Source organism: Acomys minous, assembly GCF_964271855.1.
Source record: "Acomys minous genome assembly, chromosome: 4".
In the NCBI taxonomy this organism is placed as follows: domain Eukaryota; kingdom Metazoa; phylum Chordata; class Mammalia; order Rodentia; family Muridae; genus Acomys; species Acomys minous.
Genome location: NC_140486.1, coordinates 53,485,374 through 53,508,741, shown reverse-complemented (window position 1 = coordinate 53,508,741; position 23,368 = coordinate 53,485,374). Strand labels below are relative to the sequence as shown.

Here is a 23,368-nt window from a genome sequence, read left to right as displayed (position 1 = left end):
GACTGAAAGCAACTTGAAGAAGAAAGGGTTAATTTCATTTGTCAACTGCTGGGTCAAACTCCATTACTAGGAGAGTCAGACGAGGGGCTGGGAGCACAGACCGTGGAGCACACTGCTCACCTTGTTGCCCTCAGGTTCATGTTTAGTTTCCTTTATTATGTAGCCCAGGCCCATGTACCTGAGGGTGGCGCTGTCCACAGTGGGCTAGCCCCTCCTACGTCAGTTAATAATCAAGAGAGTGCCCCCACCGACGTGTTTATAGGCCAGTCTCATGGAGGTAATTCTTTATTTGAGATCTACCCACAATGTAGCCCTCCCCTGAGCACAGCTCTGCAGCTCAGCTCACTGTCCTGTGATACCACGCCAGGAAGGGTTAGTATAGTCCTGGCAATCACTGCTGGCCCAGGCTGGCTGGCAGTTTGGCCCCGAGCCAGTTGGCAGCTGTTGCCAGTGTTTTCTCTCGTAAAGGATTTTGTACATCTCACCTGAGCTTATTTATTTTTTTACTTTTTATCCTTTCTTTTTCCACACTTCCCAGCTATTTTACCATTCTCTTTGTGTTTCTGATGTTTTGTTCTCTTTCTCTGAGTCTACTCATTCCCCGCCAGCCATTCCCCCTGCCCCCTTAAAACAAGAGTCATGTAGCCCAGGTTAGACAGACTCCAACTTGCTGTGTAGCTGAAAATGACTTTGAGCTCCTGCATGTCCTGCATCTGCCTGCAGTGCCAGGATTACAAGGGAGTCCAAGCATACATAGACTGAGTCTATTATTTCTTGTCCTGATTCTTTTCCTTCACTGAATTATGGCTTCTAATCTGTCATTTTTTGGTAGTGATTGACATAAAGGCATTATATTAAAGAGGTGTAATATTAAACATTAACTTTGGTTGTTTAAATTTTGTTTTGCCTTTTGATTTAAAATGCTCTTTCCACAATTAAAATATTTGAGAGAATGGTACTGTAAAAACTTGATGTGAGTTATTATGCCCAAGAGAAAACACTGAATCTGGATCCATGGTCCTCTTCTTCATTGCTTTTATTTCATCAGCAAATTCTGGACTCGAAACCGACCAGGTGATAAAATGCGAGATCGATACAACCTGAACCTTTTACCTGGCATGTCTGAAGATGGAGTAGAGTACGGTAGGCTCTGCATCTGTGTCCTCTGAAGCTCATGATATTCCATTATAAGTGATGAGTATAAGGAGACTTGTACAAACCAATTTGGAACACGGGATGTAACTAAGTGATCTATTATTTACCTAGCATGCTTGGTGCTGTGTTCTCAACCCTCACACCAAATAATTTAGTTTTTTGTTTGGATTCAGAGATCTGCTTGCTTCTACCTCTCAGATTAAACACTGGCACTGGCTCACCCAGCTTTAGTTTTAGATTTATAATTTATTGATTTATAAATCACCAGCAATATCACCTGTTTCTTTTGTTTGGTTGGTTTTGGGGTGTGTGTGTGTGTGTGTGTCTGTGTGTGTGTGTCTGTGTGTGTGTGTTTGTTTGTTAGTTTTGGGGGCAGTGTCTCACTATTTATTTTTGGCTGACTTAACTTGCTATTGCCGTGTAGTCTGAAGATCTGCCTGCCTCTGCCTTCTGAATGCTGTGATTAAAGGCATATGCTGCTGTACCCAGGGATATTACTTATTTTTATAAAGATTCATTTTGTAGGGAGCAATATAAAATTCTCTATTGACGATGGATGTATTATTTGTAGATGACCTGGAACCTAATAGCCTGGCCGTGATCCCAGGGATGGGAATACCAGAGCAACTGAAATTAGCTATGGAGCAAGAACAGATGGGTAAGAGCAGTTGTGTTTATCCATTAATTGTATAAGTTATGCTATAAATTGATTGTTAGTAAGTGGTATTAAAATGCTCACATGGCTTATGTTGAGAATTGTGAATAAAAATAATTTAAAACTAAAGCTTAAAAATCATGCTGCCCATAAGTTGTTCATTTATTTATTAAGTGGCTACCTTCTTTTGTTTAAGGGACTAACTAGTTCTTTCTATGGCTTCAGGGAAAGATGAATCAAATGAAATTGAAATGACAATTCCAGGCTTGGATTGGGGAATGGAGGAAGTAATGCAAAAGGATCAGAAGAAAGTTCCCCAGAAGAAAGTGCCCTATGCAAAGCCCATCCCTGCTCAGTTCCAGCAGGTCAGTCCCTAACCGTGCCCCTCAGCCTGGCACCAAGAGACGCGTCCTGCTTCCTTTAATTGACGCTCACAAATGGGTGTCTCTGGATAATCTGTCGCATCTAGCTCTTTTCGTGCTTCTTCTGCATTCTTGTTTTTTAACGTACTTCCCGTTTGCTGCTCTAAGGTTAACTGCTAGCTCAACACCAGTTTTTTTCTATGGCTGCTTTTATTATTGCCTCAATTGTTATCATTTACATTGTGAGAAGGAAGAGAGCGAATCAGCAGGCTGAGTATGTTGACTTCTAATGTATTGTCTGTCTTCTGCTTCATTAATACAATACGCATTCACGTGCTTAGCAACCTTGGAATTCTTGATGGCTGCAGGATCTTGCAATATTTCAGTGAGCTTTCTGTCACTGTGACACATACCCAAGTTACAGAGGTCTATCTTGGCTCATAGTTTCAGAAGGTCCACGGTCACTTGGCTTTGTCTCTGGTCTGTGGTGTAGGAGAACATCACGGTGGGGAGCTGTCGTAGAATGGAGCGTCTCGTTCACACTGTCCAAGAAGCAGGGAGGGTGAAAGGGGCCTGGCGCCCGATGTCCTTCTCAGTGGCGTGTTCTCCAGGCTGCCTCGCTCCTTCAAGCTCTACCACCCAGAATTTTTACTTCCTGAAGTGTTATCACCTGGGGACCAAGCCATCACCAAATGATGGTTTGTGGGTCCCAACCATAACTTGGAGCTTTCCTAATTGTAGTGACTTCCAACTACTAATACACCTTCTCCATCCTATTATGTCACAAAGAATTGGCTTCAGAGGTAAAGACAGTTCAGCCACCTGTATTGATGACATTAGGGATTTTTTAAAATCTATTAACAATTTTAATACCTGCGTATAATTTAGTTTCCACTTCTTTTCCAAAGGCCTGGATGCAAAATAAAGTTCCAATTCCTGCTCCAAATGAGGTGCTGAATGACAGGAAAGAGGATATTAAATTAGAAGAGAAGAAAAAGACACAAGCAGAAATTGAGCAAGAGATGGCCACATTACAGTATACCAATCCACAGCTTTTAGAGGTATGTGAGCTAAGAAAACAGCTGGCATCTTTGACTGATGTCCTCTCTACCTACTTTAGTGTGGTTTTAAAATATTTTTTACATGGTGTGCATGTAGACATGAATGTTGGAAAGCAACACAGCTTATTTATTCAGTACACTGACTTTTTTTTTCCCTTTCTTTCTTTCTTTCTTTCTTTCTTTCTTTCTCCCCTTTCCAGCAACTTAAAATTGAAAGGCTTGCACAGAAGCAGGCTGATCAGATCCAGCCTCCTCCCTCATCTGGTACACCTCTCCTCGGACCTCAGCCCTTTTCTGGTCAAGGTCCAATATCTCAGATTCCTCAAGGTTTTCAGCAGCCTCATCCATCTCAGCAGATACCTATGGTGGCTCAAATGGGGCCTCCAGGTCCACAGGGCCAGTTCAGAGCCCCTGGGCCCCAGGGACAAATGGGACCACAAGGCCCTCCATTGCATCAAGGAGGTGGGGGACCGCAAGGATTCATGGGACCACAAGGACCCCAGGGCCCTCCCCAGGGACTGCCACGGCCTCAGGACATGCATGGTCCACAAGGAATGCAGAGGCACCCTGGACCTCATGGCCCCTTGGGTCCTCAAGGGCCACCTGGACCTCAAGGTAGTTCTGGCCCTCAAGGTCATATGGGTCCTCAGGGTCCACCTGGACCACAGGGTCACATTGGCCCCCAAGGTCCACCTCCTCAGGGCCACATGGGCCCACAAGGGCCTCCTGGTACTCAAGGAATGCAAGGACCACCTGGTCCCAGAGGAATGCAAGGACCTCCTCATCCTCATGGGATACAGGGTGGGCCAGGGGCTCAAGGAATCCAAGGTCCAGTGTCTCAGGGACCTCTTATGGGACTGAATCCAAGAGGAATGCAGGGACCTCCAGGGCCTCGGGAGAATCAAGGTCCTGCTCCTCAAGGAATGATGATTGGCCACCCACCTCAAGAGATGAGAGGACCTCATCCTCCAAGTGGATTGCTAGGACATGGCCCTCAGGAAATGAGAGGTCCTCAGGAAATGCGGGGCCTGCAGGGGCCTCCACCACAGGGATCAATGCTGGGCCCTCCCCAGGAACTGCGCGGGCCCTCAGGCTCACAAGGGCAGCAGGGGCCACCCCAGGGCTCTCTGGGACCTCCACCCCAGGGTGGCATGCAAGGACCCCCTGGACCTCAGGGACAGCAGAATCCGGCAAGAGGGCCACATCCATCTCAAGGGCCAATACCATTCCAGCAGCAGAAAGCACCTCTGCTAGGTGATGGGCCCCGGGCCCCCTTCAATCAGGTACCATTTATTTCCAGCTTGTACGCATTAACGCGTGGGAAAGGAGTCTGTGTCCTGTGCAGATAAGGATGTGGAAAAGCAGCTATACTGGGTCTAACTGCTTCTTAGGTGTCAGTAGTGGCTTCCAATGGTGGCCGCCTCTGGAAGAACGTGGTGAGACTTAGATAAAGAGCTAATCACAGCATCATTGAACGGCTCTCATGTGTCTTTACTTTTCACATTATTTGTCACAGAGATTCTTCCAGAAAAATGAGCTTTCAGTGGAATACAGTTCCCCGTGCCAGGGCTCCAGAAGAGCTGTGCTTTTAAAGAGGGAGCCTGCTAGGTTGAACAGTTCCACAACTGTCAGTCTCTGTTGTGGACTTTTTAGCCTGAGTATAACATGGGTCTGCAAGTGAACAGCCTACCTTCAACATTTCCCTCCACTTCACAGTTTATTTGTGACTAAAGTAAATATAACTACTTTAAAGTTATATTTATTTATTTTATGTGCATGTGTGTGCACATATTCACATGCCACAGCAAATATGTGGAAGTCATAGAACTGTTTGTAGAAGTTGATTCTCAGCTACCAATTGGGCCTCAGGAAACTAATTGAGGTCATTAGGCATGGTAGCAGTTGCCTCCCAGGTATTGGTGTTCTAATTAGGGTTATTTATCTCTCTTCACTGGGTGTGTCACACTGCTCCACTGGTAAAGATGGCATGGGGAGGTGAAAGGTACCGGAAGCTATCTGCCTCGCTGTTTTCATGTTGGTAGATACAGTTGTGGAAAAACTGATTCTGGTCCAGAATATTAAAGAACAATGGCCTCCTGCATGATATTCTGTTCAAGTGGTTTTCACCTGTCATATAGAATTCTTTGCAGGAGCACAAGAATGAAAACATTTGACAAAATGCTGTGCTAGCATGTGTGACATCTTGGCTTGGGTCTCTGGTAGTGCATAAAACCGGGCATTGATGCATGTTAGCTTGAGACAGAAAGATCTTTACCTGTTACTGGGGAAGGAGGAGGCTAAGGATAGAACCCTCATGATTCATGAGGACCGTTGTGCATGCTAGGCTGGCACACACACCCCTCAGCACAGACACCCTAGGCCTGTTTGCTTTCTAGATTCCACTGAGAAGCCATGATCTAAAAGGCAGCCACCTGCTAGACGTGGTGGCGCACGCCTTTAATCCCAGCACTCAGGAGTCAGAGGCAGGCAGATCACTGTGAGTTTGGGGCCAGCCCGGTCTACAAAGTGAGTCCAGGACAAGCGAAGGCTACACAGAGAAACCCTGTCTCGAAAAATAAAACAAAGTAAAAAAGACAGCCACTTGGGCCTATATGATGGTTCAGGGGTAAGGTCACTTGCCAAGCAAATCTGACAGTGTATATTGAGTCCCCTGAACCCACGAGGTAGAAGTGAGCCAGCATCCACAAATCTGCCGTCCACGTGTGCCTTGGCATGCACCATGCACATGCATTGTGAAGTGTAGCCCCTGCATTTACTGAGCCTAGGTAAGTATGTTGTGCAGTGCTGTGTAGAGTTTCCAGCACTTGAAAGTGTGATCAAGAATTATGTGATGTTTCAGTTATTTCCACATTATAGAATTTAGAATGAGCTGGATAAAATTCAGAGCTGTCATCCTAAATTGCTTTACAACTTCACATTATAGATCTTATTAATACAGTGTGTACTTGTATGTATATACTGTTTATTCTAGTTATTAGCAGGTTTTGGTTTTATGGAATAATAGTTTTCATTTTGGGGGATTATAAAAAATAAACTTCTATTATATGATAAATAAACTCTATACATGCTAGAGGACAGGTCTGAGTTTCTGAGGAAATTCAAGTTCTTATTGTTCCATTGAATTAAAAATCTATGCATGGAAAGCATCATGGTTCCAAAATGTCCCGTTGACTTGAGCTAGGAGAATGAGTCTAAGAGGCTGGATGCGAGGGTGCACCTGTATCTAGGGCGTTTCAGATCCCACAAGTTTTTTGATGGAGGTTTGCTCCTATTCCCTGCATCCTAAACTCTGACTTTCTCCACTTTGATCAACAAGGGTTTGTTTCTTTTTTTGCTTGTTTTTTGTTTTGTTTTGTTTTGTTTTGTTTTTAAGCTGGCTATTTTCATTGGTTTACTTTAGTGGAATCTGGGTGTTAAAATAGCAGCCTGAAAGATATTGTTAAGAACGGTCCATATGTGGGCGGCAAAGCAGTATAGATAGTTCTGCCATTCAGGGCTGGGAAAAAGGCTCCATGGATGAGCAGTTTGAATCTCTAGCACCCTGGCCACGCATGCACCTGTAACCCAGCGCTGTGGGGCAGAGACAAGAGGGTCCCTGGAGCCTGTTTGTTGGTTCTGTAAGCGAGTTTCCTCACGGGAGTGAATTGAAGAGAATAGAACAGAACTCCAGACCCCTGTCCTCTGCAGGTATGTACATACACCAAACAGATCAAAGCCCTGGGAATTTCTGCCTTTGCATTACTGAAGGCATTTTTCTCCCTGTTTTTGTTGTTGTTGTTTCTTTGTGTTTTTGTTTTGTTTTGTTTTGTTTTGTTATTACCATGTAGCCTAGGCTAGCCTAGCACTCTCAGTCCTCCTGCCTCAGCCGCCTGAGTTCTGGGTTTATAGTCCTGTACCATCAAATCATTTCTAATGGTCATTTTCATTAATTAATTTTTGTGGGTGGGGCATTCTCATTCACTCTCCCTGCCCCCCCCCCCCCCCCCCCCCCCGCTCACTTTTTTGAGACAAGGTTTCTCTGGGTAGCCCTGGACTCGCTTTGTTGACCAGGCTGGCCTCCAACTCACAGAGATCCATCTGCCTCTCCCTCCCTGCGTACTGGGGGCATAGTCTCACTGGTACGTTTGTGGAGCCCTAAAATGAAGTTCAGGTGGTCAGACTTGGTGGCAGTCACTTTTATTCGCTGAGCTATTGCACTGGCTGTTTTGACTATCAGTATCTGTTTATATGACTGGTTTTGCTATTGATGTTTGAATCTGTGCTAATCTGATATTAAGGCCATTAAGTGTATTTTCTATATGAAAGAATGACCAGATACTTTTAGTTTTGGCTTGTTTGTTACTTCAAAAAAAATTTTTTTTTAAAGAGAAGGTTTTACTAGACTAGTTCTAGATTCACACAGATCTGCCTGTTTCTGCCTGCCAGAACTGAGATTGAAGGCACATGCCCCTGTGCCTGGTTTGTCCAGCTCTGCTTGTCAAGAGATTTGTTCCAGGCTGGAGAGATGGCTCAGTGGTTAAGAACATGCATTGTCTGCTCACCCAGAGGTCCTGAGTTCAATTCCTGGCAACCACATGGTGGCTCAAAACCATCTATAATGTGACCTGACTCCCTCTTCTGTCTGATGTTCTCTTCTGTCATGCGGGCATACATGCAAATAATGTTCATATGCATAAATAAATCTTGAGAAAGAGGGAAAAAGGGAGAGGGGAGAGAGATTTGATCCAAGGTCATTGGGCAGTGTGGGGAATCAGAACAAATACTAGGTGGACATGCTGGCTCCCCTGTACTTCCTACCTCGGGAGGCAGAGACAGGATTCCTGTGGAAGGCTGGCTAGCGAGACTATATTAGTGAACTCTGGGTTTGAATGAGACCCTGAATTAAAGAATAAGATGGAGGAGTCTTTGCATCCTCAGGCCGTCACATACATGTGCACACAAATGTATGTACAAAGCACAAGATGTACAACACACAGAGAGAGACAGAGAGCGCTCTGGAGAGAGCTCAGTGGTTAGAGCACTCGTTGCTGTTGCAGGGGACTCAGGTTTGATTACAAATATCCACATGATGGCTCAACATCGTGTGAGCTCTTTAAGTCCAGTTCCAAGGGATCTTATGCCCTTTTCTGACCTCTGTGGGTACTGGGTACACATACACACATTTAGGCAAAATAATCATACACATAAAATTAAGTAAATTTTTTTTTTTTAAAAGCCAGATGCAGTGGCTGCTGCTGCTGCTACTGGAGATGAGAGAAGTGCGAGACACTCCCAGGCCACCAGCTTACAGTGTGACATTTAGGAACAGAAATAGAGATGTTGCCTCAGCAAGGTGGCAAAGGAGAGCCAGCTCCTGGAAGTTGTCCTTTCACCTCAGCATGTGTGAGCCTCCCCCACACAACAAATAGCAACAAAACTCCATACTAGCATGGCTTTGCAAGCCTGATTACAGTGTCCCAACATGACAGTTAAAGCTTGCTCTCTGCGAGAGCCGTGGGACAGCACTGTGATTCTTGGCTTTCTTTAATGCCGTTGCACCTGCCTTTTACTGAACCATAGTGCAGGGCTTTGACTATGGCCGTTTAGAATTGTGTTTGCATTTAATATCCCTGTGTGTTTTGTGTGAGCCCAGCTGTGTGCGTGCCACAGTGTACGCGTGGGGGTCAGAGGACAACTTTGGCTGCTGGTCCTGGCCTTCCACCTTGCTGGAGTCAGGTTGCTCATTCCTGCAAATGACAGGCTAGCTGCCCCTTGAGCTTGTAGGGGTCCTCCTGTCTCCCACATGCAGCTCGCCATACGTGCATCGGGATTACACACTTGTCTTGTGTTGTTTCATCTGACGTCACTTGGGTGCTGAGGGGATTCAAACTCCATCCGGTTTCCCTGCTACAGGGCACTTTATCTACCAAGCCATCTTCCCAGCCCACTTGAGGGGTGTTTTGTTATTATGTCATTAGCTAAATATTTCATTCTAGCAACTTTTCATGTGTTTAGTTGTTTTGCATGAACACTGTGTATATGAACAACTGTCTATGGTCTCATGCCCATCTTTATATGTGTCTTCTCAGGAAGGACAGAGTGCAGGTCCCCCACCCTTGATACCAGGCCTAGGGCAACAGGGCGCACAAGGCCGCATCCCTCCTCTGAACCCTGGACAAGGACCTGGCCCTAACAAAGGTAAATATATGCTTGCTGAGGAAGAGTTTGTATTCTACCACTGCTGTATGCATTTTACAGTAATTAGCATTGTTGGTATACAATGGCATTGGGACTGCTGGGCAAACTGCTTTGTCTTTTGTTGTCATAGGGAATGTTTCCTTAGGCAGTGATGCTGGCCAGAGGAAATGAGTTCCACACCACCAGAGACTGGTAGTGGAATCACTGAGCAACTCTGGTGTTCGTTTGTGCCTCAGGCCAGCCCAGCCACAGAGAACGGGCAGTGGATCATGTGCCTGTGGCATGCAGGACCATGCTCCTGCCCTTCCAAAGGCAGAATTGCCTCTGTCTTCAGCTCCTCCATAGGGTAGAGAACGGTGTCCTTACAGTTATCTGTCCCTTTATCCCGTCATACCATATTGGATTCTTACACTGCATACATTGTTAGGTACCATTTGAAAAGAAGAAAGCAAAGGTGAGGCCTGTCGGCATGTAGGACATGTGGCCACTCAGAAGTTGTGATGTAAGCAGAGGCTCGGCTTGAGCTGGCAGCGAGCCCTTGCTCCCAGGTGGAGTGAAGAACAAGGGCTGACAGGAGAGGTGGCGTGGAAGGACTTGAGGAAGTGTGACCAGAAGCAAGTTTATGTGAGATGTTAGTGGTAGGACAAGGCGGGGATTCGGAGAACTTTTGTTTCCGTCCCTGTTGGACAGAAGCAGTAGCGGGAGATACACAGGAGGACTTGCAAGCAAGCAAGAAGCCGGCGAGTTTTCTTGGAGGCTTGGGGCTTACCCTTGGGAAGGGACTTCCACTAATGAATGAAGTGGCCTCTCCTCTGCCACACCTGTTCCTGCTTGTCTTGCTCTTCCCTCTCTCTCCCCCTCTCCCCTTTTCCCCTCCTTCTCCCCTCCCTCCCGGCTTCCTTTCCTCCCCTCTTTCTCCTAGGGACCAAAGGGAGAAGGGAGAGACATGCCAGTGGCCTACCATCCCCTCCTGGATTAGTTGCCACCACCACCACATCACCGTTTGTAGTGGTAGGTTTCTTTCCTTGGAAGAAAGTAGACAGGCTCTGTTTAAACAGACATAGTGAGATGAGTATTCAGAGGGTTAACTGAGTCCACGTGGGACGTGTGTGCTATCCTCTGGTCAGTTGTCACCTGTATCTGAAGTCACACTAAGTTAAGACAACCCAAAGTTGGAGAAGCAGCTGTCTTAGTTAGGGCTCTGTTGCAGCTTGGGGAGGAAAGGGTTTATCTTTCAGCTTGTAAGTCCACCCACCACCCAGGGAAGTCAGGGCAGGAACCTAGAGGCAGGAGTTGATATAGCCGCCATGGAGGAGTGCTGCTTACTGGCCTGCTCTCCGTGGCTTGCTCAGCCTGCTTTCTTCTACAGCCTAGGACCACCAGCCCATGGGCAACACCTGTAAACTGGGTCTTCCTGGATCAGTCATCTGCTTATATGCTTACTTACCCCACAGGCCAGCCTAGTGGGAGCTCTTCTCAGTTGAGGTCCCCTCTTTAAATATGACTCTAGCTTACCCAGACACAGCTGCAAGAACGCTGAGTACTGAGCACTGGTCAATTAGAGGAAGTGGATCTGAGAAAGGACCAATGAGCTCAAGTGCAGGAGACTGCCTGACATCACTTTTTATGCTGAGATGTCCATGTTTCTGTCCATGTTGAAAGGAGGCGGGGAGTTAAAATGACTGGGGAAAGGAAAAAAAATGAAAAGCTGGGAGGCAGGAGCCAGGGAATAGAAATTCTGACAAATGAGACAGGAAGTTTGTTGTCTTATTGAGAAGACAGAGCCGCAAATGGCCTGAGCTGGGTGAATGGAGGGATTGATTCCATCTCCCAACATAATTTAAAAGCAAGAGTGTCCTTTTGTATTTCATCTCATTTTTAGTTTTTATGTGCAGATTGGGCCTTGTTTTAAGACAAGGCCTTGCTGTATGCACTGGCTAGCAGCTTTGAACTCATGTGGTAGTCTCATTTCCTGGGCCTCCTGAGTGCTGAGATCACAGGCGTGCACTGCTACGCCTTGCTTATGCCTCCCTTAAAAATGAGTTTAAATGTTAACAGAAAATAGTTGTGTTTGCAGAGGCTACAGTAGTTTGGTTAGTAGCTGCCAAAACAGTCCATTGCATATATATTCAGATATTTCTGTTAAAGCCTGGAATGAAATTCCTATCTAGGGGGAAAAGCTAATATACCATATTTGAGAAACATCATTCCCAGAATGAGCACAAAAAAAAAAAAAAAAAAAAAAAGGTATAATACAAGGTTGAAGGCTTGCATGACTCTCTGGTCCCCAAGCAGTTGTTAGAGGGGTTTGTGGTGCTGTGGGCCTTATGGAAGAATGTCTGAAGGCTCCTCAGATGTGGTGTGGCACGAAGCCAAGCAGGCTAGGGGCTAAAGGAGTGGATAGTGGGTGGAAGCAGTGGAGACCTGATGCCCGGCGTGGTGTGTGGTGGCTTTGTGACTTATACATGAAGAAAAATGTGTGTGTGTGTGTGTGTGTGTATGCATGTGCAGTTTATTTTATTTTTGAGACAGAATCTCACTATATAACCCTAGCTGGCCTGAAACTTACTCTGTAGACCAGGCTAGTCTCAAACTCTCAGAGGAATCCGGCTTCCTTTGCCTCCCAAGTGCTAGGACTAAAGGCGTGTGCACTACACCTGGCTAAGGTGAATTCTTGATAACACAGCCTCCCACCTTTCAGCTTCCCAGCCCGCAGCCTGACTTCTCTGCTGTGTCTCTTGGATATCAATCCAGTGACCCCATGATGTCACAGGAGGAACAGCAACAAAGCAGGAAAGGCCATTCTCATGCCAAAAAGTGTGGCCAAGGCGTGGATACTCCTTAGAGAGTAGTGGTTATCCCTAGGTCAAGTTACAAAGCTGGAAGTTGTACCCCCAAGTCCCCTGGGGATTCCCCCAATATATGTACTTTGGGATGTTTATCTTTTAGTGTGCTGAGAGCTCAGGAGGGAAGGCATTCTAGGGCAAAGCACATCCTGAGGTTGCAGGTATCGCAGAGCAGGCCTCACAGAAGCCATAGTAACAGTCAGCTTTGTTCCTTGTAGGTGACTCTCGAGGCCCTCCCAACCATCACCTGGGCCCCATGTCAGAGAGGCGGCATGAGCAGAGCGGTGGCCCTGAGCATGGGCCGGAGAGGGGCCCTTTCAGGGGTGGCCAGGACTGCAGGGGTCCTCCTGACAGGCGTGGCTCTCACCCTGATTTCCCTGACGACTTCAGCAGACCAGACGACTTCCATCCTGACAAGCGCTTTGGCCACCGGCTACGGGAGTTTGAGGGACGAGGAGGACCTTTACCACAAGAAGAAAAGTGGAGGCGAGGGGGCCCCGGACCTCCCTTTCCACCTGATCACAGGGAATTCAGTGAGGGGGATGGCCGGGGCGCAGCCCGAGGCCCTCCAGGGGCATGGGAAGGCCGCAGACCTGGAGATGAACGCTTTCCCCGGGATCCTGATGACCCACGTTTTCGAGGGCGCAGGGAAGAAAGGTAGGAAAGTGTGTTGTGTGGGTTCTCTGCGTTTTCCCTGTCCTACAACAAAGATGGCTCCCCTTTCCTAGGGGAAGGCACTGCGTAGACATAGCCCTACCTTCGGTGCCTCAGTGTTTAGACTCGGGAGTCACGTCACTTGTGGTCTCGATCCCCTTCTTTCCAGGTGCTTGTTCTGCCACAGTCGCATGCTGGTGCCGGGCTGTCCTCATCCCTGCCTGCCGAGAGGGTGCGCACTGCTCCCGGCTAGCCTGAAGGGCTGGGAGACTGTGTGCTCAGAGTATGTCTTGGATTTTATTTACAGTGTCCAGGCTCACCTTAAGTACACGATGAGGTCTCAGCCAGATACTATAATAGAAAATAAAGGCCTTATAAAATAGGCTCAGATTTTGCATAATTGCCTACAGGTCTTAACAGAATCAGATAAAAATAAACATCTTACTGTTAAACTTAGATCAGGCTTGAATTGTCAGCCCTTTGGCTATCGAAAGAATAGAAGCATATAGAGAAAGAAAAACAGGAGTTGGTGTGATTTAAATAAGCATAACCAGTGGTGGTTGTGTTGACTGTAAGAATTGACATCTGCATAATGCTCCTTGACTTCTAGAATCTTCGTTTGATGTAAACGTCACACTTTGTTGTGTCATCATTTCCGTTTTCAGCCTAGACTCTTGTGCGGTCACACGTTTGTGTTACTCTGCTCTTCCCTCCACCTACAACAATACTCTGCAGATAGCTGTGGCTCACTCTGGTTAGAGCTTTTCTTCTTAGATGGCTTGCTGCTGCTTTTTCTTTCCTTATTTCTTTCTTTTCCTTCCTTCCTTTCTTCCTTTCTTTCTTTCTTTCTTTCTTTTTTTTTTTTTTTAAAAGACAAGGTTTCTCTGTGTAGCCCTGACTGTCCTGGAACTCTTTGTAGACCAGGCTGGCCTTGAACTCACAGAGATCAGCTTGCCTCTGCCTCCTGAGTGCTGGGATTAAAGGTGTGCGCCACCACCACTCAGCAGCTTTGTGCTTCTTAACCATACTTATAGAACAGTCTTTCTGCTGCGATATCACAATAACCCAGTCTCCTCCCTCACCCCCTTACAAAGTTTGTGTATTTGCCTGAGTCATACCTTGGTTATGAGGACAGTATTTCAGAGGAGCCTTAGACATAAGAGTCCTTGTTTAACGTGACATAGTATTAGCATTTAACATATGTATTTCCTACTGTATGCTTTTGAAACATCTCTAGATGACTTACAGTTCCTCATACAGTATAAATCTATGTAAGTAGTTACTGTGTGTGTTATATTTGTGTGTGTGTGTACAGTGCATACATGTGTTTGTGTGGACACACATGTATGTGGAGGGCAAGAGTTGAATCATATCTCTTCATCAATCACTTGCCTCTGTTTTTTGAGACAAGATCCTTACTGAACCTAGCCAGGCTGGCTGGCTAGTAAGCTCCTGGGATCTGTGTCTGTATGCCCAGGGCTGAAGTCACAGACACATGCTGCTGTGCCCTGATTGTCACGTCATGATCAGAGCCTCATGTTTGTATGGCAGTTAATGACTGAGACATTTTCTCAGCTCCAGAAAGTTATTATTGTCTCGTATCATGTGTTTGAGACAAGCTCTCAGCGTGTATCCCAGGCTCGCCTGGAATTGACACAGATCCACCAGGCTCTGCCTCCCAAAGGTTGGGATTAAAGGAGTATACCAACATGCCTAGCCACACTGTACTGCTTAGGAAGTAATGGAAATAATGAGCAGAGTCTATATAAAATATTCAGTACAAGATTGGAGAGATGGCCAGGAGGTGGTGGCGCACAGAGAAACCCTGTCTCTAAAAAAACAAAACAAAACGAAAAAAGATTGGTGAGATAGCTCAGTAGGTAAAAGTAGATTCCCTGCAAGCTTCACAACCTGAGTTTGGATCCCTAGAACTCATGTACATAAAAATCCAGGTGCGATAAGTCCCAGTGTTCCCATAGCAAGGTAGGAGACAACAGGAGACTTTGCTAAAGGTTGGGGCCCTGCTAGGCTGAAGTATGTAGAGGGGCAGGAATGCAAGAGACAGCCTGCCTGAACAAGATGGACAGTTGCTCCTTCACCTCCACACACACTGTGACGTGCACATGCATGTGTTCGTGTGCCCACACACCAAGATTATTAAAAACAAAAGGTTGGTACACACTTGGCCCTGAACTTCAACCCTCAAGTTTCTGTGATTACAGGCATGTGGCCCTTTACCTAACTTCAAACTTTTTTTTATTACACATTTTTATTTTTTACATATACATTTATATTATTACACATGTATACAATAAACTACCTATAGCAAGAAGAACCATGACACAATCAGAACAGACAAACTTTTAAAAAATGTGTATTATGCTGGGCAGTGGTGGTATACATCTTTATTTTATTTATTTATTTTTTTAAAGGTTTATTTATTTAGGTATACAGTGTTTTGCCTATATTACATATACACTTTGCAGGCCACAAGAGGGCACCAGATATCTTTATAGATGGTCGTGAGGCACCATGTGGTTGCTGGGAATTGAACTCAGGACCTTTGGAAGAGCAGCCAGTGCTCTTAACCTCTGAGCCATCTCTCCCAGTACTTGGAAGGCAGAAGTAGACCTCTAGTTTGAGACCAGCCTGGTTTACAGAGTGAATTCCAGGACAGCCAGGGCTGCACAGAGAAACCCTGTCTAGAAAACAAAACAAAGCAAACAAAAAACAACCACCAAAACCCAAAAAAATTGTATTATCTTTTTTTATTCTCTATGTGTTTGTGTGTGGGTATGTGCATTGCTAGTGTAAGTATCCTCAGAAGCTAGAAGAGCATGCTTAGATCCCACGGAGCTGCACTTCAGGGTGTTGTGAGCTACTTGGTGTGGGTGCTGCATCTGAGTTTAGATCATTGGGAAATGCAGTACACACCTTGCCGCTGAGCCGTCTCTTCATCTGTGTGTGTGCCGTATACTGTGGTGTGTAAGTGGAGGTCAGGGGACAGCTTGCTGTAGTCAGGTCTCTACCATATGGGCCCTGGGAATGATGCTCAGGTTGTCAGGCTTGGCAGCAAGTGCCCTTAGCTGCTGCGCTATCACAATAACCCAGTCCCTGCCCCCTTAAACAGTTTGTGTGTTTGCCTGAGTGTATGTGTATTGTGTGCGTGCCTAGTGCCCATGGAGGACAGAAGAGGGCATTAGATACCCTAGAACTGAAATTACTATGGTTGTGAGCTGCCATGTAGGTGCTAGGAAGCAAGCCTAGGTCCTCTACAGAGCAGCGAGTCATCTCTCCGGCCTTGTTCCTTGTTGATGTTATGTCCCCTGTATCCTAGACTGGTCCCAGACTTTCTGTGTTCCTCTTTCCTCCACCTCCCAAGTTCAGAAATTACTGATGTGAGCCATCATGCTTGCTTGTATTTACTTATTTATTGCTTGTACGCAGTCAATTTCCTGTTGTCTACTTAGGACCTAGAGTGTTTGCTGTTAAGCTGGGGAGGAATTTGAGAGGAATCAGTTGATTAAAAGATACCTTGATCTCTGATCAGGCTCTCATAGCAAAATGTGGGTGGCTTACAAACAGGATTTTATTTTCTACAGTTATGGAGGCTGGAAACCTAGATCCGAGCCCACTGGGGTTGGTTGACGGTAAGGCTTTTCCTCAGGTTGCAGGTCTCTGTGTGCCTTCACATGGGCACGGTATGTCTGTGTGGGTATGAGTGTGGGCGTGGGTGGGGTGAGCAGTGGAACTTTGTTTTTTCTCTCCTTCCTAATCTCATTACCTGACTCTACTTTCATGTCCTCATAAAATCCTGCTTGCTTACTTCCAAGAGTATGGTACACCTGCCTGTACCATATATGGCATATACCCGATACCATACCACATAGGTATTAGAACTTCCACGGAATTTAGGGGGCCAAGCAGTCCATACCAGTATTTTCTAACAAAGCAAAGAAGACTCCATTTGTTCCTAGGGCGTTAACTGGCACAGTGGATGCTTGGGACAGGAAAACACATGCTGTGTTTCAGGAACAGCATTCCTGTAGAGGCTTTCCTGGCCCACTCATGCCTCTTGTGCAGTTCTCCTCTGGCCCAAGTTCACTGTGCTCACAACAGAGATGCTTTGGTCATGTCACTGGGAAAGGAGAAGGTAGTGACAAGGGAGCTGGAGAAAAAGCCATGCAGACTGACCCGTGCTTGGTAGCTTAGTGCGCTATTGCTCTGAAGAGACGCCATGACCAAGGAGGCAACTCTTAGAAAGCATTGAAGTGGGGACGAGTTCACAGTCTTAAAGGGCTAGCCCATGACCATCATGGCGGGAAGCAGACAGGCGTGGCACTGGCCTGGGGGTGATGGGGGAGAGGGACAGAGACTGAGACTGGGCCTGGTGTGGGCATGTCAGACCCGGAAGCCCACTCCTGGTGCCACACCCCCTCTAGTGAGGCCATGCCTCCTTTTCTTTCCCATACAGCTGCACTAACTAGAGACCATGCAATCCAGCGTAAGCACGTGGGGGTCATTTTCATGCAAACGTCCACACCCAGCCCCGCTGCCCTGTTTCTTCAGCACTCACTGCCAGTGGAAGGGCTTTTTTGCATGTTATGCATTTCCTTGAACATTTGGCTTTAGCCATAGTTCCAGACAATTTAGTCTGAGTCTCAAATGCCTAAGAGAATGAAAATTGCTCATCACTCAAGTCTTGTGGGTGGCCCTTCAAGCTAGGTGGGTGGACATTCCTGTTGACCGCAGCAAATGCCCCTGGGGCAGCACATGGCTGCTTGAGCTGCCCAGAGTGGAGATTATAGGCCTGGTCAAATACAGAGTACAGACCCCCAAGAAGTCATGATCATACATACTATGTATGTAAAAAAAGGAAGTTCATCATAAAAAATATAGCTGAGTCAGGTGTAGTAACCCAAAAAAAAAGTACCAATTCTAGTGTAGTGTTTGTTGAGAAAGAAATTAATAGAATAATGCATGGAAAGCGCTTGGTATGTTCCTGTAAACTTAAGTGACCCATATTCTGCTATATTGTTGCTGTCCTGTATGTTTTGGTTCCTAAAATGGACACTTTCAGGGAGGATCTCTGAGATCTAGGCCAGCCTGATCTACAGAGTGGGTTCCAGGACAGCCAGGGCTACACAGAGAGACTGAGTGTGTGTGTGTGTGTGTGTGTGTGTGTGTGTGTGTGTGTGTGTGTGTGTGTGTGTGTGTTGTTGTGTTTCTCCTCATTTACATTGTACATTAAAGTTTCCTGTCAGGTTCTCACTGTACTTAAGAGTAATGTTTTCCAGAAGGTGAACATTCTGTTTTTGTTTCTAGCTTTAGAAGAGGAGCACCCCCAAGACATGAAGGCCGTGCTCCCCCAAGGGGAAGGGACAGCTTTCCTGGTCCTGATGACTTTGGTCCAGAAGAGGTTTTCGATGCTTCTGATGAAGCAGCCCGGGGTCGAGATCTCAGAGGGCGAGGCCGCGGCACCCCACGAGGTGAGCAGCATTGAGAAAAGCTGGTCTGAGGGACAAGTGGCCAGAGCACAGCTGGGTGCTGGGCGGCCTGTGAGCTCAGTGTGTTTGCTCCTGTGTAGGTGGATCCCGGAAGTGCTTACTCCCCACCCCTGATGAGTTCCCTCGCTTCGAAGGACGGAAGCCAGACTCCTGGGACGGAAACCGAGAGCCCGGTAAGCAAGGAGACATGCGTGTGCTTTGGTAGTTACAGAGGGGGGGGCCATAGCCAGCTCCTGTCTTTTGTAGCTTGACTGGTGGGAGGCTGGCGTCTTCCTGCCTGTTTGCTTCAGTGATTGAGTAGATCACAATAGATTGAAGGCAGAAACAGGTGGGAGAATCCATGTTTGGGGGTTGGGTTGGTTTCATATTTTGAGATGGGGCTTCTTTATGTAGCCCTAGCTGTCCTGGATTTGCTTTGTAGACCAGGCTGGCCCTGAATTCACAGAGATCTGCCTGCCTCTGCCTCCCTGAGTGCTGGGATTAAAGGTGTGCAGGTGCATACCACCACCCTGTTTTTATGTTTGCTTGTTTGTTTTCTGTTTTGCTTTTTTTTTTAATAGTAAAAGGATTTGTGTTGAGTATAAAACAATGGCACTTCTTAGGTTAGGGAGATGTCTTATTAATATACTTGCCATGTAAGCACAAAGACCAGAGTTTGAATTCCCAGCTACGTGTGCTGGTGGCACCTAAAATTCCACACTGAAGAGGCAGACAGGAGACCACCAAGGACTCACTGACAACCAAATTGGTGTGCTTAGGTTCAACACGAGGCCCTGTCTTGTTAAAGTTGTGAGGCCAGAGGTAGTGGCACGCACCTTTAACCTAGCACTTGGGAGGCAAAGGCAAGCAAATTTGTGAGCTTAAGGCCAGCTGGAGGTACATAGTGAGATCCTGGCTTTGGAGGAAAAAAATACAAAAAGCTAGAGAGCTGAGGAGGACACTTTATATTGCCTCTAGCTTGCAGCCATCCAGCACATACACAAATACCACTACTCCTTTCACTAAACTGTCATCTATTTGGAAAATAAGGATAAATAATTAAAATGTTCTTCATCTTAATCGATGATACCATAAACATTAGTAGATTTTTGTTGTTGTTGTTAGTCCATTCTTTGGAGCCTTCAGTAAATTTTTTTGTATGTATATGTATAAGTTTTGCATGTATTGTGTGTGTAAATGTAACTTTTATTCTCCTGGCTCAATTGTTGTCTGGGAGGCTTGCTACCTCCTCCTGCTAACCTAGGCCTAGTCCTGGAAGCTTCTAGCCTCCATACACTCTAACCTAGGCCTAGAATGTTTTCAGCCTCTGAGACTTACTGCTTAATAAGCTCATCCTTTCTTGTTCTTTCTGAGCTCTGGGCTGGCTGGTTCAACTCCGCTGTTCTGGCTCAGACTCTTCTCCCAGCTGACTTATTTAATCCAGCTTCTCTCAGCCCAGAAGTGCTCTGCTTGGCCCCAGACTCATTCAGCAGTCTGCTCTAATCTTCTGGCTTCTCCTCATTTTATGGCTCATTCTGTCTTTACCAGAATTTTTTCTCTGCAACCCATCTCTTTATTACTGTTCTGGTAAAACTGCCTCCTCTCTCTGAAAAACTGCCTTTCTTTTTTTTTTAATTAGGTATACAATGTTCTACCTGCACGTGTGCCTTCCTGCCAGAAGAGGGCACCAGATCTCATTATAATTATAGATGGCTGTGAGCTACCATGTGATTTCTGGGAACTGACAGCCTCTTAAGTATCCCTTTCCTCTCTCTACTGGTGAGAGATGGGCGTATCCTATTCTGTCAAATCTTCTCTGATTTATCACCTTTTCTGCCACTCAGTTAGACATCATTTTCAAACATGGGTATTTCCTTCTACAAACTAACTTTACCTTCATCTGAGATTAAAGGCATGTATTACCACACCTGGATCTAAACTTTTCTTTACCTGATACTTGCTCTATTCCAGGCTGGCCTTGAACTCAGATCTATTTGTCTCTGTCTCCTGAATTAAAGGCATGTCTGTATTCCAGCTGGATCACACAACCTAGAAGGTCTTTGGTTGAGATCTCTTGCCAGAGCAGCCATGTTCTGAATTAACATTCCTCTACATCTATGTGAATATTCATATGTGTGCGTATATATGCATACAGGGGGCGTGTGTGTGTGTGTGTGCGCGCGCGCGTGTGTACGTGTGCGTGCGTGTGCGTGTGTGTGCGCGCGCGCGCGCGCGTGCGCTCATGTGTCTAGAGGCCGGAAGCTGACTTTCTGTGGTGCCTGTCCCTCTTATATGCCTGCTAATCAGGCACTCCAGCTCGCCAGCTTGTCTGGGATCTTGTACACCTCTAGCGTTTATGTGGGTGCTGGGTGTCTGAACTCTAGTCCTCATATTTGCACAGCTAGCACTTTTCCCATTGAGCCGGCCCTCTAGCCCCGTGCTCAGTAAGCGGGAAGACTGCCGAGAGCCGAGTCCAGAGCAACGCAGAACGTGTGCATGTACCTACCTCCTTACTCTAGGATGAGTTCCTTTCTTTCACATCCACCTGTTAAGTAGACACTGCTGCTCTCAGTACTCGGTTGCCCTGAGTAGCATCTCTCCGAGCTGCGCTGGGCTGCACTGTTGCACGGAGGTGATAGTGTCAAACCCTTAAAAGCACGGACCTTCACTTCTCATTTCAGGACCAGGTCATGAACATTTTCGTGATGCTCCCCGCCCTGATCATCCCCCTCACGATGGCCATTCACCAGCTAGCAGAGAGCGCTCCTCTTCTCTCCAAGGCATGGACATGGCCTCCCTACCACCCCGGAAGCGCCCCTGGCATGATGGGTCAGGCACTTCTGAACACAGAGAGATGGAGGCTCAAGGGGGTCCCTCGGAGGACCGAGGAAGCAAAGGTAAGAGGACAGCAGCCCCGGACCCGAGGCTGCAAGGGTCTGTCACTCATGCCTTGAGCCCCCGAGGCTGCCTCCACTCTGCCTCTGCGCCCTTACACTTAGTGCGAGTGTAGTTTGTTTGGGTCCTTGCCGCAGCTGGATGGAGCTGCAGACTGACGCAGCAGAATTGCCCGCTGCTTCCAGGAGCCCCTGTCCAGTTTCTGCTCTGCTCTTTTCACTCTTGCCTTGCTTAGCTGGTCGGACTGGCTGTTGTATCCATACAACTGCCCTCAAGCGGCTGTTTGGAGCCCTCAAGGCTGTCCTCTCAGAGAAGGGAGCCCTGTCTTCTCCCAGGTTCCCTGCTGCACTTTTTGCCCTGAGCCCAGGAGGACTGTTACTGTCACTTTGACCAAGAGTAGCAGCAGTGACTGCTGACGACGGGTCTGGCTTCAGGGTGGTCTGGCAGTGCCATAGGCTTTGGGTGCCCGGTCTCGTTCCCTGCCTTCCATGTAGTCTTCCAGGATGCTATGGTCCTGGCCAAGGGCATGTGCTAACAGGACACTGCACACTAGCTGACACTGTGCTCAGGCTACCTTAGGTTGGCCTGTGGTGCTTTGCAGGATGATAAGCCAAGTTTACTGCTTGGCAAGTTCCCCCTTAGATACAACTTCATTCCAAATGTTTCAGACAAAATAGAGTTGGTAGTAGTGTTAGAAGGACATGCTGTAGGAAACGAACCAATCACATCATTTCATGAGAAAAGAGTTCTACCTATGCATTCATTTATTTTGCAGCGCTGGGAATCAAACCCAGGGTCTTGGCACATATTAGGCAAAGCAGTGTACCACTGAGCTCAAGAAAAACAAATTGTATTTATTCTTTGGTAATTTATAATACACTTTAAAACACAATATATTTAGGTCAACTCATCCCAGATCTAATCCCTCCCAGGCTCCCTCCCAATTTACTGTGTATTCTGGTTGCTTGTATAGCCACTGAGTTCAGTTAGCACTGTTCGTGTGTGGTGTGTGTGTGTGTGTGTGTGTGTCTGTGTGTCTGTGTGTGTAGGAAGGTGCTGCCCACTAGAGCATGAGTAACTGTCATGAGGCACACCACTGAAGAAAGCTGACTTCTTTTACATTTTTTTCCAATTGTATTTACTTTGTATGTTTGTATGTGGTGCCATAGTGCACATGTGGAAGTGAAAGGACAGCTTGCTGGACTTGGTGATGTCCTGTCTTATCCTGGGCATGGAACTTGGGTTGTTAAGTTTGGTAGCAAGTGCCTGTACCTTGCTGAGCCATCTCACTGGCCTAAGTAAATTTGTAAGACAATTTGCTATCTGAAGTCCAAAGCAAATTAAAGTTAGTAAATCTCTGAAAACTAACTTATTTTTGTTCACTGAGAATATTTCACACCACTACAGATGTGAAAGGAAGCGGAAGTTCCACATGTGGTGAGCCACACACAGATCCTTACTGTAGCCCTCGGTGCCCGCAGCTGCAGCAGCCTGCGTGTCTTAGTTGCTTCTAAAGTTAATAGGTGCTTTTGAAATCTTCCCTTCAAGTGCTTTGGTAGCGCAGGAGAGCAAAACATGTCCCAGTGTGCTGCAGGGTTGCTGGAAGTTCTTCAGTGTTGACTGGCTTCCAGCCCTCTGTCAAACAGCCCTGAGGTGTGTGTGGCCCCAGAGACACCGAGATCTGAGGCCATGAGCCAGGGTGGAAATGAGGTCAGCAAGGAACAGAGGAGCCCACTTCACTGCTCTTGAGGGGATCCACACAGTGGGGGTGCTCCCTACTAGACCCCAGGTTAGGCACGAACCACATCCTTAAACACCTGTTTTTACAGATTGATTGGGAAGAAAAATGAAGTGGCTGGTCTCTGACTCAGGGATAAAAGCAGCAGCAAGTGACCTCGCAGGGGGAAAGGGAGGCCCGTTAGAAAGGGCTGGGGTGCCTGGTGTGCTTTGATTGGGCTTTGATTGCTAGACTTTATTTCTTTGATAGTTGGACCCTGGTAGTGACCCTTCAGAGGAGGAAGTGGCCAACCAAAGAAGGGAATGGACCTTGGCATCC

The 23,368-nt window shown here is 46.8% G+C and overlaps 1 protein-coding gene across 10 annotated transcripts in view; it reads left to right on the top strand.

Annotated features, from left to right (window-relative positions):
* WDR33 (WD repeat domain 33) overlaps positions 1-23,368 on the top strand; it is a 103,825-nt gene that overhangs the window by 79,106 nt on the left and 1,351 nt on the right. For 9 of the 10 annotated variants that reach the window (XM_084780555.1, XM_084780559.1, XM_084780562.1 and 6 more), the window contains 10 exons: positions 1,049-1,143; positions 1,727-1,813; positions 2,036-2,175; positions 3,081-3,233; positions 3,434-4,516; positions 9,323-9,431; positions 12,496-12,934; positions 18,257-18,420; positions 18,519-18,611; positions 21,099-21,314. In XM_084780555.1, the coding sequence (XP_084636681.1) occupies positions 1,049-1,143; positions 1,727-1,813; positions 2,036-2,175; positions 3,081-3,233; positions 3,434-4,516; positions 9,323-9,431; positions 12,496-12,934; positions 18,257-18,420; positions 18,519-18,611; positions 21,099-21,314 (2,579 nt within the window). Of the gene's footprint in view, positions 1-1,048; positions 1,144-1,726; positions 1,814-2,035; positions 2,176-3,080; positions 3,234-3,433; positions 4,517-9,322; positions 9,432-10,353; positions 10,607-12,495; positions 12,935-18,256; positions 18,421-18,518; positions 18,612-21,098; positions 21,315-23,368 lie in introns of those variants that run through there. The other variant, XM_084780556.1, reaches the window with a different exon arrangement.